At 36.7% G+C, this 15,972-nt stretch overlaps 1 protein-coding gene across 1 annotated transcript in view; it reads right to left on the bottom strand.

Moving 5' to 3' along the window:
• The window catches only part of VPS13A (vacuolar protein sorting 13 homolog A), a 235,165-nt gene that overhangs the window by 183,414 nt on the left and 35,779 nt on the right, over positions 1–15,972 (bottom strand). The window contains exons 7-14 of the mRNA XM_026453057.1: positions 15,471–15,530; positions 13,331–13,390; positions 13,048–13,128; positions 11,969–12,026; positions 6,278–6,405; positions 5,976–6,082; positions 4,997–5,168; positions 340–402 (exon numbers count right to left, since the gene is read on the bottom strand). Coding sequence (XP_026308842.1) covers positions 340–402; positions 4,997–5,168; positions 5,976–6,082; positions 6,278–6,405; positions 11,969–12,026; positions 13,048–13,128; positions 13,331–13,390; positions 15,471–15,530 — 729 coding nt within the window. The remainder of the gene's footprint in view (positions 1–339; positions 403–4,996; positions 5,169–5,975; positions 6,083–6,277; positions 6,406–11,968; positions 12,027–13,047; positions 13,129–13,330; positions 13,391–15,470; positions 15,531–15,972) is intronic.

Here is a 15,972-nt window from a genome sequence, read left to right as displayed (position 1 = left end):
TAACTGCAACATTAGTCAAACATAAGAATTTAGGAGTACCACATAGTTTTTCCACCATCCTATAAGAAATGATGATTTAAAAAAAAATCAATTGGCTTTTTACCTTCATAACTGAATATTAGAAAAGCCCAATTATTTACAAAGACTTTTTCCCATAGAAATCTGTCTGATTTAAATGGATGTGCCAAAAAATATTAAATAATTTTCTTATAATACTAAAAATCAAATTGAACCATTTTTTGGAAACAATATGTTACAGTACAAGATTAATAATATCACAGCTGTCATATCTATATGGAATTCAAAATTACTTTTACTAATTGAAAAGCCAAGAATTACCTCAACTTCTGCCTGCTGTCTAGCTATAGTTATATTAAGGACATCCAAGGTTTTTTCCAACTCCTGAAAAATATAAACAAAAATGTGTTAACTTTACATAAATAACTTAATAAGCACACAATCTATCAAACTGCTGCACTAAAGAAAAGATATAATAGGAAGCAAACAACAGAACACTCATCAATATAATACATATGTTAAATTCTTGGAAGCAATGCTCAAACACGTATCAGCATGGAAATTAGTAAATTAGAAAGTAATATTTTGAAAAATGAAATCATACATATTATGCGTAAAAGAGTTCCAAATTCTTCAGTGATAAACACACATTAAAATATGTACATGCATTGTTTACAATGATTTTATTTGGGTTTAAACTACAGATAAGGGTAAACATATTAGGGACATTTTCAACTAAAAATATAATTACAAGGCCAAGCACAGTGGCTCATGCCTGTATTCCCAACACTCTGGGAGGCTGAGGCAGGTGAATCACTTGAACCCAGGAGTTCCAGACCAGCCTGGGCAACATGGCAAAACCTCTACAAAACATATAAAAATTAGCTAAGCATGGTGGCACATGCCTGTAGTCCCAGCTACGTAGGAGGCTGAGATGAGAGGACAGCTTAAATCTGAGGGGTCATGGTGCCACTGCACTCCAACCTTGGTGACAAAGTGAGACCCTGTCTCAAAAAAATCTACACATAGATATATAATCATAAATCCTTCATATTACGTGTACAGCCTGTATGTTATCATTAAGATACAGGCATACCTCAGAGATACTGCAGATTCAGTTCCAGACCACCACAGTAAGGCAAGAGTCAGACAAATGTTTTGGTTTCCCAGTGCATATAAAAGTTATGTTCATACTACATTGTAATCTATTAAGGGTACAATGGCATTGTCTTAAGAAAAAATAAATACCTTAATTTTAAAATACTTTAAAAATTTATTGCTAAATTTTTTATTGCTAAAAAATGCTAACAATCATCTGAGCCATCAATAAGTTGTAATCTTTTGCTGCTAGAGGATCTTGCCTCGAAGTTCGTAGCTGCTGACTCATCAGGGTGGTGATTGCTGAAGGTTGGGGTGGCTATTGCAATTTCTTAACCGAAGTTTGCCCCATCAATTGACTCTTCACAAATGATTTCTTTGTAGCGTACAATACTGTTTGATAGCATTTTACTTAAAGAATTTCCTTTAAAATTGAAGTCAATCCTCTCAAACCGCACTGCTGCTTTATCAACTAATTTTCTGTAAATTTCTAATTGTCATTTCAACAATGTTCTCATCTTCACCAGGAGTATATTTCATCTCAAGAAACCACTTTATTTGTTCTTCTATAAGAAGCAACTCCTCATTGGTTAAAGTTTTATCATGAGATTGTAGCAATTTAGTCATATCTTCAGGTTCCACTTCTAGTTCTCTTGGTATTTCCACCACATCTGTGTGACTTTCTCCACTGAAATCTTGAGCCTCTCAAGGTCTTCCATGAGGGTTGGGATCAACTTCCAAACACCTGTCAATGTTCATATTTTGACCTCCACCCATGATTCACAAATATTCTTAATGGCATATAGAATGGCAAATCCTTTCCAGAAGGTTTTCAATTTACTTTGCCCAGGTCCATCAGAGGAATAACTATCTATTTCATAAGGCAGCTGTCACCTTACAAAATGTACTTCTTAAATAATAAGACTTGAAAATTAAAATTACTCTTCAATCCATAGGTGGCAGAACAGATGTGGTGTTAGCAGGCATGAAAACAACATTCATCTCCTTGTATTTCTCTATCAGAGCTTTTGGTGACTAGGTGCATTGTCTATTAGCAATAACATTTTGAAAAAAATATTTTTTACTGAGCAGTAGGCCTGAGCTTAGGTTTAAAATGTTGTAAACAGATATGGTGTCATCCAGGCTTTACTGTTCCTTGTATAGAGCATAGGCAGAACAGAGTTAGCATATTCTTAAGGGCCCTAGGATTTTCAGAATGGCAAAGCAGCACTGGCTTCAACCTGAAGTCACTAGCTACATCAGCACCTAGCAAGGGAGTCAGCCTGTCCTTTGAAGCTTTGAGGCCAGGCATTAACTTTTTCACTCATGGTATGAGAGTTCAGATGGCATCCTCTCCCAGTAAAAGGCTGTTTCATCTACACTGAAAATCTGTTTAATATAGCCACCTTCATCAATGATCTTGGCTAGATCTTCAGGATCACTTGCTGCAGCTTCTCCATCAGCACTTTCTTCTTCACCTTACACTTTTATGTTATAGAGACAGCTTCTTCCCTTAAACTTCAGGAACCAATCTCTACTATCTTCAAACTTTTCTTCTGCAGCTTCCTTACCTCTCTCAGTCTTTATGGTATTGAAGAGAATATGTTTTAGGGCCTTGCACTGGATAAGGCTTAGAGGAATGCTGTAGCTGATTTCATCTATCTAGACCACTAAAATATTCTCCACATCAGTAATCAGGCTGTTTCACTTTCTTATCATTCATGTGTTCCCTAGAACAGCACTTTCAATTTCCTTCAGGACTCAGCTAACCATTGGGCACAAGAAGCCTAGCTTTTGGCCTGTCTCTGCTTTCAACATGCCTTCCTCACTAAGCCTAATAATTTCCAGCTTTCAATTTAAAGTGAGAGACGTATGATTCCTCCTTATATTTGAACACTTAGAGGCCTTTGTAGGGTTATTAATCGGCCTAATTTCACTATTTTACCTCAGGGAATAAGGAGGCCCAAGGAGAGGGAGTCAGGAAAACAGCCAGTCAATAGAACAGTCAGAACACGCACAACATTTATTAAGTTTGCTGTGTTAGAATAAAAACTTCAGCAGAATTAAATTTAAAAGAGTTTAATTGAGCAATGAACAATTCACAAACTGGGCAGCCTCCAGAGCCAGAAGAGGCTCAGAGACTCTGGTGTAGCCATGCAGTAGAAGAAGATTTATGGACAGAAAAAGGAAAGTGACGTAGAAAAAATGGAAGCGACGTACAGAAACAGCTGGTTTGGTTATAGCTTAGTATTCACCTTATTTGAACACGGTTTGAACAACTGGCCACATGTGATTGGCCAAAACTTGGTGATTGGCACAAGAGTAGACTAGAGTCTGTTTACACTTCCATTTAAGCTATAGTTCATGGCGTACAGAGAAACCTTTTGGCTGAACTTAAAATATGTAGGGACGCAGCTTTAGTCTAAACTTAATTTAACAGCTGTCTTATATGGATGCAGTATGTGGCACCTGAAAACAGTTACAACAGTAACAGCAAAAATCACTGATCACAGATCATCATAACAGATATAATAATAATGAAAGAGTTTGAAATATTGTGGGAATTACCAAAATGTGACACACAGACATGAATAAATGCTATTGGAAAAATGGCGCCGACAGATTTGCTAGACACAGGGTTGCTACAAACCTTCAATTTGTAAAAAACACAATTTGTAAAAAAGCAAAGCACAATAAAGCAAAGTATGCCTATATTTCAAGTAGACCCAGATACACTTAAAACTTGTTTTTAATACTTAACACTTTTCATAGTTGTCATAGCTATTGCAATAAGCTGAGATTAGCTAAATCTTTCATCACAGCTATCATTACATACCCATAATTACTTTTGAGAATTTCATGCTCAAACTATTTTTCCCCCAAGAGAAGTAACTACAACCTATTATTATTTCAGAATAACTTATTCAGGGTTCTCCTATCCAGACTTGGAGGATTCAGGTTCAATTCAAGACTAAGAAAACCGGAACCCATCCCCCAAAAGACTCTAAGCCCAGGCATTCCTGATAGCCCTAGGTCTTCAGAAAGTCCCCCACATTGAAAATAAAAGTAAAACTCAATCTAATCTATGATTTAGAAATTCATTCTGGATTCAGAATGTTTATATTAACTTCAAGAGACTAACTTCCCTTAATCTCTGTAAGGTATAGTTCATCAATTTGTAAAAGAGTCCCTCTTGAAACATGTCATAATGCTAAGACAAGATTAATACAAAAATAATATCTCAAGATAGATAATTAAATGTAAAATTACTGGTAGAGACTAGAGATACCACAAAAATTAAGAGAAAAAGGGCTCTGTATAAGCAGAAAATTCAGAGATGTTCATGCAAGCACTAAGACTTAAGTAGAACTTCAGGGATGAGCAGAATTGAGTGGGTAGAGAGACAAAGGCAGGTAGCATTTATGAGCACAGGTGTGGCTATAAGAATAAGCATTAAATATACAGAGAACAGGAAACATTAAATTAGTGCATAGTCAGATGGTAACATAGGGAAAAATGCAGTGGTGACACATAAAAGGCTTTGAAACCAACACAGAGAAGTTGGAATCAATGTAGTAAACACTATTTAGACTTTTGGGGTTAAAAATGACATAATCAATAGAGGTTTCAAGTTACTATTTGCATGAACCCAAATTCCTTCAGCTTGAGAATAATCTCAAATTTCAAAAGCTCACAGGAGAATTTCAACAAATCTTGTATTATCCAGCTGAAGTTCAGAACAGAAGTACAAAAAAGTCTAAGTAAAAGAGATGAAAAGGTCAATAAAAATTGGAGTGAAAGGTAGGGAGTATTAGTCACTGAAGACCAATAAGGATTTATGTAGCATAAAACATTCAATAATCTAATTTTAAATGCTAACCTCTAAAGACACGAGAAGTTCACCAGGCAGCTTCTTACTTGTTAACTTTTTTTTATACAGTTCTTTATATTGCTTCATTTTTCCCCTATGTTTCCTAATATGCTTCCATGACCACATCCGTAACCTGGGGCAAACATTTACTTCAAGAACACCATGTATAGCATAAGCCCACCTAGTTAAAAAAGGAAAAACATTTAACACCCTCAAATCAACAGTACGAAACGTAACTGACATTGCTTCTACTCTAACAACATACATAACTATAATACAAAGATTAGGAAAATGATATATTATCTGAGTACTTCCTTTCTACCCAACCCTGTTTGCATCAATAATCCATTCAATATTAATCTTTCCTCTTTCTTAAGTGAAAATAAGCAAAATCATTCCATTTTGTTAAATATGGTTCTACACAAGAACTATTAAGGCATTAATTGGCAAATAACATTTAGTCATCTGAATAATAACTGAAATAGTCAACTGAAAGAGTAATTGTAACTTCTAGAAACTAGGGAATAGCTTAAAAACTGGAATAACAAGACTTTTGAGTTTTAAAATGGGATTGTCTTGCATAGACTCCATAACATTTTTAGGTTTTAAAATACAGGTTTAATAATATTGGTTCAGTGTATCTGATAGGGAAGTTGAGGTCGGGGTTGGGGAGAGACAATGCAAGAAAACAAACCAGGATTTGTTTTTATAATAGTTCTAAATATACTGACCCATCTATAGTAAATGAAAACTATGGTATTTGAGTATCTCAAGTTGTAAACTGTGTTAGGAAGAATCCCTTAAATCAGTTTCACTAACTCAATACGCTAAAGCGGCTACATACATTTCTAGCTATAAATCAATTATGGTTTGTATCAGACCTTAAAAACGGTATATTTTAAAGATTACTCTTGAAGTCGAGAAATTTATCTGTATGTCGTATTTTTAAAATCTAAAAAAAAAAAAAAAAAAACTCAAGGCATTTTACCATTCTCTGGCATGGTGGTGAAGAGGCACGTCGGGTCTGAACTTCCTATATGGCATATTTTGTGTCATCATATCAACTGATTCAAGAAGCTCCATAATACTGAAATACTAAAGAATGGAAAATTAAAGCTCTTAAATGTATCACATTTTTTTGTTCAATTGCTGAAGATAAAAGTTACATTAGTGACTTTTTAGGGAAATGTTACCATATAACATCATGAATTTTAGTGAAACATTTAAAATCTTAGTTTTGCTTTCATCAAACAATAATTCACAACTGAAAATTGTATTAAAGAAAATCACCTGTGGTTTATTAAATTCAATTGCTATGTTATGTAACTCAACATCCAAGTTTATTTTGGGGGCAGAAAAGTCAAAATCAGATCGGCGATTCATCACAAGTTTGGCATTAGCAGATATGGGACGAAATACTGAAAAACAATACAAATGGAAACAAAATAAAACTGAGTTATATTTCCAAAGTCTCAAGGCAATAAAGTGATGAAGTTGAAAACACTGATTTCCATTTATTTTATACCCTTTCTACAATTCCCAGATGTTCACACTGCCATGGTTCAGTCAGATGAACTGTTCCTTAATTAGTGGAGAAGATTCTTTATCTTTTTCCTACTTATAATTCACTGTCTTCCATAAATACAATAAAGACAAATTGAACTCCCCTTCAAAACACCAATATGATACTTAAAAGCAGAAACATTTTAAGAAAAAAATTCAATAAAAGTTTTAATACAAGTACACAGTTTTATAGAATGAATGAACATTAGAAATGCTAAGAGGATTAACACTGGTTTCCATTACATAATTTCTGAATTTCTGATCAGTTTCTCTAGATCCATCTGTGTTCTTCCTTTTAATTGGTAAAAGGAGAGAAATGAAAGGGAAAGTTTGCCCAGGATTACCTGCTTGGCTCAACCCATAATCTAAGATAAATTCCTCTCAACTCTTTGTGTTTGGTGCCAAAAAGAACAAGAACCACTCAGAGGAAAACTAGTAATAGCAGAATCTAGACAAAGACCCATCATAAAATTATAAGCTAATTTGTATATAAAGATGACATATTCCTTTTATTTTAATCATCGATACAGACTAACATTTAATTTCTTAAACATTAAACATTCAAGAATATGTTTGAATATAAACAAATGCTTAAAGATACTGTTCTTTCTTCTGTGTTCCTTCTTATACTGAAAAAAAAAAAAGAAGAAGAAGAAGAAATAAATCTAGTGGCTGGTGATAGATGCTACCCTGGACCTACAATTCACTGATCCTCCAACCTTTCTCTGCCCTACACCTCTGCTTCACATCCTCAGTCCATCCCCACCCTACTGAAGTTCCATCATCAGTTATTTTAATCATTCCTTGGCATAGACTCCTTAACCTCTCACTTCGTCAGTGTGGAGTAACCTGCTTAACTCCACAGTGCCCCTAAGGAGCTGAACACGGTCGGGGGTAAAAACATACTGCTGGGTCTCACTTTAATGTCATAAATCTCAAGTGCATCCTTAATGCTGCTGAGCAATCACACAACAGTCCTTGAGTCCAAGAATCATCCAAATCCATGCTACAGCCTATTTTTGTAGAGCCAGTGAGCCAAAAATGCTTCATATACTTTTAGAGTTGTTTAAAAGAAACAAAGAGGAATGTGTCAGGAACTGTATACGGCCTGCAAAATGTAAAATATTTAAGTTACTACATGTCCCTTTCCCCCGCCCCCCAAAAAAAGGCAATGTTCTCAAAGTATGGTTTGAACCCTATTCTATCTGAGTGGGTCTCAAACTTTAGTATTCATTAGAATCACCTGGAGAGATTATTGAAACATCAAACTGTAGAATGGGAGAAAATAGCTGCAAACTATCCATCAATTATATAGGGGACTAATATCCAGAGTTTACAAGAAACTCAAACAGCAACAACAAAAAACTCAACTCCATTAAAAAGTGTGCAAGGGGCTGGGCGCAGTGGCTCATGCATGTAATCCCAGCACTTTGGGAGGCCGAGACGGGCGGATCATGAGGTCAGGAGATCGAGACCATCCTGGCTAACACTGTGAAACCCCATCTCTGTTAAAAGTACAAAAAAGTAGCCGGGCTTGGTGGTGGGCGCCTGTAGTCCCAGCTACTCAGAAGGCTAAGGCAGGAGAATGGCGTGAACCTGGGAGGCGGAGCTTGCAGTGAACCAAGATTGCACCACTGCACTCCAGTCTTGGAGACAGAGCGAGACTCCGTCTCAAAAACAAACAAAAAAAGTGGGCAAAGAACATAAATAGACATTTTTCAAAAGAAGACATACAAATGGCTAACACGCATATGAAAAATTGCTCAACATCACTCATCATCCAAGAAATGAAAATTAAAACCACAATGTCTTTTTTATTAAAAAGACAAAATGACAGATTTTGGTGAGGATATGGAGAAAAGGGATTACTGTTGGTGGGAATGTAAATCAGTACAACCTCTGTGGAAAACTATGGATATTTCTCAAAGAACTAAAAACAGAACTACTATTCAATCCAGCAATTCCACTACTGGGTATCGACCCAAAAGAAAAGAAATCATTATATCCAAAAAAAAAAAAAGCGATTAAAGCGTTTATATGTTTACCACAGCACTATTCACAATAGCAAAGATATGGTAGCAACCAAAGTGTCCATCAACAGGTAACCAGACAAAGAAAATGTGGTACATAAACATCACAGAATACTTTTCAGCCAAAAAAAGAAGAAAATCACATTTTTTGCAGCAACACGGATGGAACTAGAGGTCATTATCTTAAGTGAAACAATGCAGAAACAGAACAACAAATACTGCATGTTCTCACTTGTAAGTGGGAGCTAAATAATGTGTATATATGGACATACAGCACAGAATGACAGTCACTGGAGACTCAGAAAGGTAGAGAAATGGGAGAAGGGTGGATGATAAGAAATTACTTAATGGGTACAACGTACATTATTCAGGTGATGGATACACTGAAAGCCTAGACTTCACTACTATGCAATAGATCTATGTAAAGATTGTACTCCACAATTTTATATAAATAAAAAATTAAATACAAAAACATCAAATGCTGAGCTTCACCTCCAGAGGTTCTGATTCAGGAGGTCTGGGAACGGCCCTAGAAATCTGCATGTCTAAATGATGCTGCTAGTTTGAACCATACTTTGAGAATATTGCCCTAGTCAATTCACTCTCTCACTCCCCTAGCATTCCTATTTCATCCTCTCTTTTCCCTCCAAAAACCTCCAACACCCCATGTAATGGTTAATATCGACTGTCAACTCAATTGTATTGAAAGATGCAAGTATCGTTCCTGGGTGTGTCTGTGATAGAGTTGTCAAAGGAGATTAACATTTGAGTCAGTGGACTGGAAAGGGCAGACCCCTCCTCAATCTGGGTGGGCACAATCTAATCGGCTGCCAGCGTGGCCAGAATAAAAGCAGGCAGAAGAACATGGAAAGACTAGACTGGCTTAGCCTCTGAACCTACATCTTTCTCCTGTGCTGGATGCTTCCTGCCCTCAAACATTCAAATTCTTCTTCTCAAACTCCAAATTCTTCAGCTTTGGGACTTGGACTGGCTTCCTTGCTCCTCAGCTTGCAGATGGCCTATTAAGGGATCTCACCTTGTGATCATGTGAGTCAATACTAATAATAAACTCATCTTTATATATACAGCTGTCCTATTAGTTCTGTCCCTTGAGAGAACCCTAACACACCTCAGATACTTATTTTTTAATTGAAGAGCTCAGAGGAGAATTTCCATCAACTCTTATCACCATATCTACTCATCTACTCAGTATGAGGACTTCTCTCACCACTAAACTCTATCATATAAATAAACTAACTACACTCCTATCTGCAGCAAATCTCTCCACTTGCGTACTAGACACCATTCTCTTTCACCTGTATCAATCCAGAAACTGTCCCCCGTTTCTCCTGCATCATCAATTTGTCATGTTCTACTGGATCATTCCCATCTCAGCCTATAAACAAGCTGTCATCTCCCCGATTAAATATAAAAACAAACCAAAAGAAACCCTTCATTCCCCCTTCCCTCTCCAAAAGGTATGCCAATTATCAATTACTTCTGAGCTCCAAACGTCTCCTTCATAGCCTGCTCTGAAAAATGATTTGGGGATCTTTAAATATGTTTCTTTTGAAGGCAGAGAATGTAGAGGAAAAAAAAAAATTTTTTTTTTTCCAGCTGGCATAATGTTAAGCTTTATCAGTAGAGGGCACTGGAGAGACACTGCAGGAGGAAAGAGTTATGCTGCCTGTTTCAGTATGTTCACTCAATAGGCTCCTGCAAGAACATGGCTTCTCTCAGACCCAGCTCCTACAGAACCCGCAGCTTCTGCAGTGCCTGGTTCCTCCAGCATGGAGTTCTCCAGCACTGGCCTTATGTAGTACATGGCAGCTAGAAGCAGCCAGATGCCAGCAACTTCCCCCAGCACCTTGCTAAGGCAGTTTTGTACTGGAGTGCATTCAGAGAGATACCCCTTCATGAGGCTCCCTAGAGGTAGATTTCCAGAAAGTTCCAAAGAGTGAAGTACCAACAGGTTTTGCTGGCACAGCACCACAGAGAATTTCCTGCCATTCAATAAGCCACACTATGTCCTCCAACAAGGTCTACAACTCAGTCCTGAGGTAGGGGGACATTCTCTTTTGGGCACCTCATCTTAGCCCTAGGGTAGGGGATGTTTCTTCTGTCTATATTCTTTAGCATTTTTATGAGGCAGTCCCTTGTTACTCCAGTCTCCTTTTATACTTAGTAATTCTTTATATTACATTTGTCCTCTTCAAATTACTCAGTACTTTCTCTGCCCTCATTGAACTCTGATACAGCAGGAAATGACTTCAGGGCAAAGAAGAAAGAAGTCGACTTTACCATAATGGATTTGAAAATCATAAACACATATGACAGATAACTGATCTGTTCTGAATATGTCCTATAAGAAGAGAATCAAGAACATGAAACCAAATTCAAACCAATAAAAATAATTATTTTAAGAGTGGGCACAAAAAGTGTCACTTGAGTAATCATGAAGGTATATAATATAGACAGAAAAGTATCACTGAGCCAAGAAAGGAAATACTTTCAGGAAGGATATTCTATAGTTAATGACATCAGACATGCATATTCAAGAATTAAGTTATCCATCACCAACTTTTATTAAGTGCCCTCATGGTAGAAGAAACAGCACTTTTTTTGTTGTTTTTGTAGAGACGGAGTCTCGCTCTGTCACCCAGGCTGGAGTGCAGGGGCGCGATCTCGGCTCACTGCAACCTCTACCTCCCAGGTTCCCAGGTGACTCACACCTGTAATCCTAGTATTTTGGGAGGCTGAGGCAGGCAGATTGCCTGAACTCAGGAGTTCGAGACCAGCCTGGGCAACATGGTGAAACCCCGTCTCTACTAATACAAAAGAAATTAGCTAGGCGTGGCGGTGTTTGCCTGTAGTCCCAGCTACTTGGGAAGCTGAGAAACAGCACTGATTTTTTCTTTCTGTTTTAGTAATTCATTTCTGATTGGAAAAATAATGCATGCTCATTTTAGAAAATTTGGAAAACACAGAAAAGTATAAATCAAAAATATTTTAAATGTAGCATGATCTTACTATTTTTAAAAAGGCTGTACTAGCTAGCCTTATTAAATTACATTTGCCATTTTGAAACGTCTTTATAAATATTACCCTAACTCTTATTGAATAATCCTTAGAGGTTTATCATAATTTGCTAACATCTTTTGTTGGACATTTTTCCCTACAGTTTTGAAATATAGTCAAAAGCTTCATAACAATAAAATATATGTTAATAAAAAATATATTATTATTTGGTTTTGTATATACATTATAAATACATTTAACTATATAGAAGGAAATTTAATATGAACTAGCACAGCGATAGCAACAATGTTAATTTAAAATTTATACCAATTACTTTAACTACTTTTTTTATCTTATAAAATGTACTTACCAAAATCATAACCTTCTGGAACAATATTTTCATTGACAATGCCATTCCTCAAGTCATCCTATTAAGAGACAAATTGCTTTTATTTATATTCATGCCAATGTGTTTTTTTTGAGATGGAGTCTCCCTCTGTTGCCTAGGCTGGAGTGCAGTGGCACAATCTCATCTCACTACAACCCCTGTCTCATGGGCTTATGTGATTCTCCTGCCTCAGCCTCCTGAGTGGCTGGGATTACAGGCATGCAGCACTGTGCCTGGCTAATTTTTGTATTTTTTGTAGAGACGGGGTTTTAACACTTTGGCTATGCTGGTCCTGAACTCCTAACCTCAAGTGATTCACCCGCCTCAGCCTCCCAAAGTGCTGGGATTACAGGCGTGCACCACCACGCCTAGCCCTATTCATGCTAGTATGTCTTTATCCTAAAAAATCCTATTATCTGCAGAAGAAAAATGTTTAAAAACAATTCTAAAAAACAATTCAAACTTAGGAGGACTTAGCTATGGCAAAATATTAAGGTAGTTAAACAATATCTAACCAAACTACTCTTATAAAAGGATGTTCTAGGAACTATTTAGATTTGCAGGTATCATTGGGCACAGTGGCTCACACCTGTAATCCCAACACTTTGGAAGACTGAGTTGGTAGGACTGCTTGAGGCCAGGAGTTTGAGACAAACTTGGGCAACAAAAAGTGAGACCTTGTCTCTACCAAAAAATTAAAATATTAGCTGGGCATTGTGGCATGTGCCTATAGTCCTCGCTACTCAAGAGGCTGAGGCAGGAAGGAGGATCGCTTGAGCCCAAGAGTTAGAAGCTGCAGTGAGCTACAATCATGCCACTGCACTTCAGCCTGGGCAAGAGAGCAGACCCTGTCTCCAAAAAAAAAAAAACGAGATGGGGGTATGTATTCATGCTTGTGCATAGTTACATACATCTTCACCTGTATCTGTAAATTCTGCTAATAGATTGTGCCTAGAAAAAAATACTGACTACAGTATGTTAGATAAATGACAATGAATTAAACCTCATTCAAAATATGATACCAACAAATATATACATGCATATCAAAAAAATTTACTTACCAAGGAGTCATCATAATCATTAAGATAAAACATCTGAGACTTCACATTCCAATAGGCAAAAAGGTTATCCAATCGGATTAACTGAAAATAAAATTTATTAGATGTCTCATTTTCTTAGAATTTTTAACATATACTATTTTTAGAAGTCTCAAATAAGTAAGTGAGCCATATCACAGAGTTAAACAAATAAGCAAAATTTACATATATCCTTATCTATATATTATCATTTGGCTTTCCAAAATTCTCTTAAGTCTATGAGTTGACAAATACAGTATTTATTTACCTTACGAACTAGTTTCTCAGTTTCATCATGTAAACATGGAACCCAGTATTGATCAGTTGTCTGAAAAGGAAAAAAAAGAATGGCAGTAAAAAGGTCATTCCATTTGAAATGGCAGAGTGATAAATCATTATCTATCATACCCTAGACCAATGTCCCATGAAAATGCCTTTAAAGACGTATCACTCCACCAAAAAATACTAACTGACCACAGTAAAGTATCTGCTTTCAAGGAAGGAGCTCATTGCAGGTCAGAAAAGCAAACAAAGAAACACGCAATTTCCAACAGGTAAGTGCCACATTAGAAGTTAAACACACAGTTCATTGAGAGGACATGGCAGGAGCATCCAATTCAGGGGTGTGATGGATAAAGGGATGTTATATATAACCTAATATAGAACATATAACTAAAAATTATTGATTCTAAGGTCGACAAGGAATATGATTCACATCAGGCAGAGCCCAAAGGTACACAAATATAGGACACATTCTGGTAACTGAAGTAGCTCAGTATGCGAGAGAATATAATGCAAAACAGAGAAAAAAGGTAAAACCAGGTATACTGCCTGAGGTCAGTTTAAAAAGAGTTTATAAGTTGTTTAAGGACAAAACTAAGAGCAATGAAAAGCCATTGAGAGGAACAAAGTGATCAGATCTTTATTTTAGAAAGATGGTTTTCATTTCTATGTGGAGAACTGAATGGATAATTAGAATAGTAGTTCTCAAAGTTTAGCATGCATTAGCATCCCCAACCTTTTTGGTACCAAGAGCAGTGGTCCTCAACCTTTTTGGCACCAAGGATCAGTTTCATGGAAAATAACTTTTCCATCGGGGGCACAACCTAGATCCCTGGCATGCACAGTTCACAATAAGGTTTGCAAGGATCCTATGAGAATCGAATGCCACCTCTGATCTGACAGAGCTCAGGCGGTAATGCTCACTCCCAGCCCTTACCTCCTGTTCTGCGGCCCAGGAACCCTGACCTAGAGGGCTTTGTAAAACACAGATTGCTGCATCCAAATCCTAGAGTTTCTAACTGAATAGGTCTAGGCTGGCAGACAAGTTTCTAAAGATCATGATAAGTAACTACTGTTATCATGGTTACCAATGACCTTCACACTGCCCAATCCAATAGCTAATTCTCCATTCTTATTTTTCAACTTAATGATAGTATTTGAATAACTTTTTGGAGGCCATTTTTTCTTTTTTCCTTGCAGTGGGGCCACATTTTAAAAAGAAATTGTGGAGTCTCTCTGAGCCTGCTCTGGCTTGGGAGGCTGTTCAATTTTAAAATAATAATAAAAAAGAAATCATACACAAAACCTAATAGATGTAACAAATAAAATAATGTAATGAAATATGATACAGCAGTTAAACTGAATTTTGTTACGTGTGGCAACACAGATAAACGTCAAAAACACTGGAAAGTGCAAAAAGGAACTTACAGAAGAGTCATATAAAACGTGTGTAAACTTTTAAAATCCTACATTTTTAATAGATATATTATATAAAAGTTTTAAAACTTAGGATATTTATCTCTGGGGAATGAGGGGTGGGTGGAAGTAGAGAACAAAAGGGATTCAAACTTTATCCAAAACAGCTTATTCCTATAAAAGTATTTAAGACTTTAAGCAAACAGGTTATGTTAACAGGCTCTTAATTTAACAGCCATCCATTCTGGAGGCAAGAATGTTTCAAAATTCTCTATGTGCTCTTATATTTTTAAAATTCCTCGATTTCAAAAATTAAATAGGAAAACACTATGCTACAATACTAATAATGATACTGAGAAAAACTGATGATTTATGCTTTTCAAGGCTTATAGAAGTTTCAGATATGAATATTTATTACTTGTATTTGGTACTTACTCATTACAAACTTGGAAATGGATTTTTTAAAGTAAGCAAAAGTATCTAACATCATAATTACCAATAATAATAGGACCTCATATTTCTGAATTTGATTTTCAACCATTTTTTGAAATATGAATCTACATACCCTCGATTCCAATCCAATCAAGGTCCTTTCTGCACCCATTCTACATAGATACCTATCTCTGATGCTGGCATATACAAAGAGCAGTAGTTTAATTAACTATATTGCACAATTAAATATGCTTAGGATTCTTGTATAAACAAAATACCTGCATGCTGAGATTCTGAAGGGAAATACCAAATGACAGCGGTTTGTCCCGATTTGTGATCTAAAGAGGAAAGAAAGTAAAATTTACTCAGATTTTTAGTAGTTGGACAAAATTCACTTTATAGAAAAAGCTGTCCATGTGCAGTGCCTCCCGCCTGTGATCCCAGCACTCTGGAAAGCCAAGGCAGGAGGATTGCTTGAGCCCTGGAGACCAGCCTGGGTAACATAGTGAGACCCTGCCTCTACGAAAAAAGTAAGAAAATTAGCCAGGCCTAGTGGGGTGCAACTGTAGTCCCAGCTACTGCAGGGTGGGTGGGTGGGTGGGAGTGAGGTGGGAGGATCACTTGAGCAAGGAAGGTCAAGCTTGCAGTGAGTCATGATCGGGCAACTGCACTCCAGCCTGGTGACAGAGTGAGGCCGGAAAAGGAAAAGCAAAGCAAAGCTAAGCAAAAAGGAAAGCAAAGCAAAAAGGAAAGGAGAGGAGAGGAAAGGAGAGGGGGGGG

Source organism: Piliocolobus tephrosceles, chromosome 14 (genome assembly GCF_002776525.5).
Source record: "Piliocolobus tephrosceles isolate RC106 chromosome 14, ASM277652v3, whole genome shotgun sequence".
NCBI lineage: Eukaryota > Metazoa > Chordata > Mammalia > Primates > Cercopithecidae > Piliocolobus > Piliocolobus tephrosceles.
This window is presented reverse-complemented; position numbering and strand designations above follow the sequence as displayed.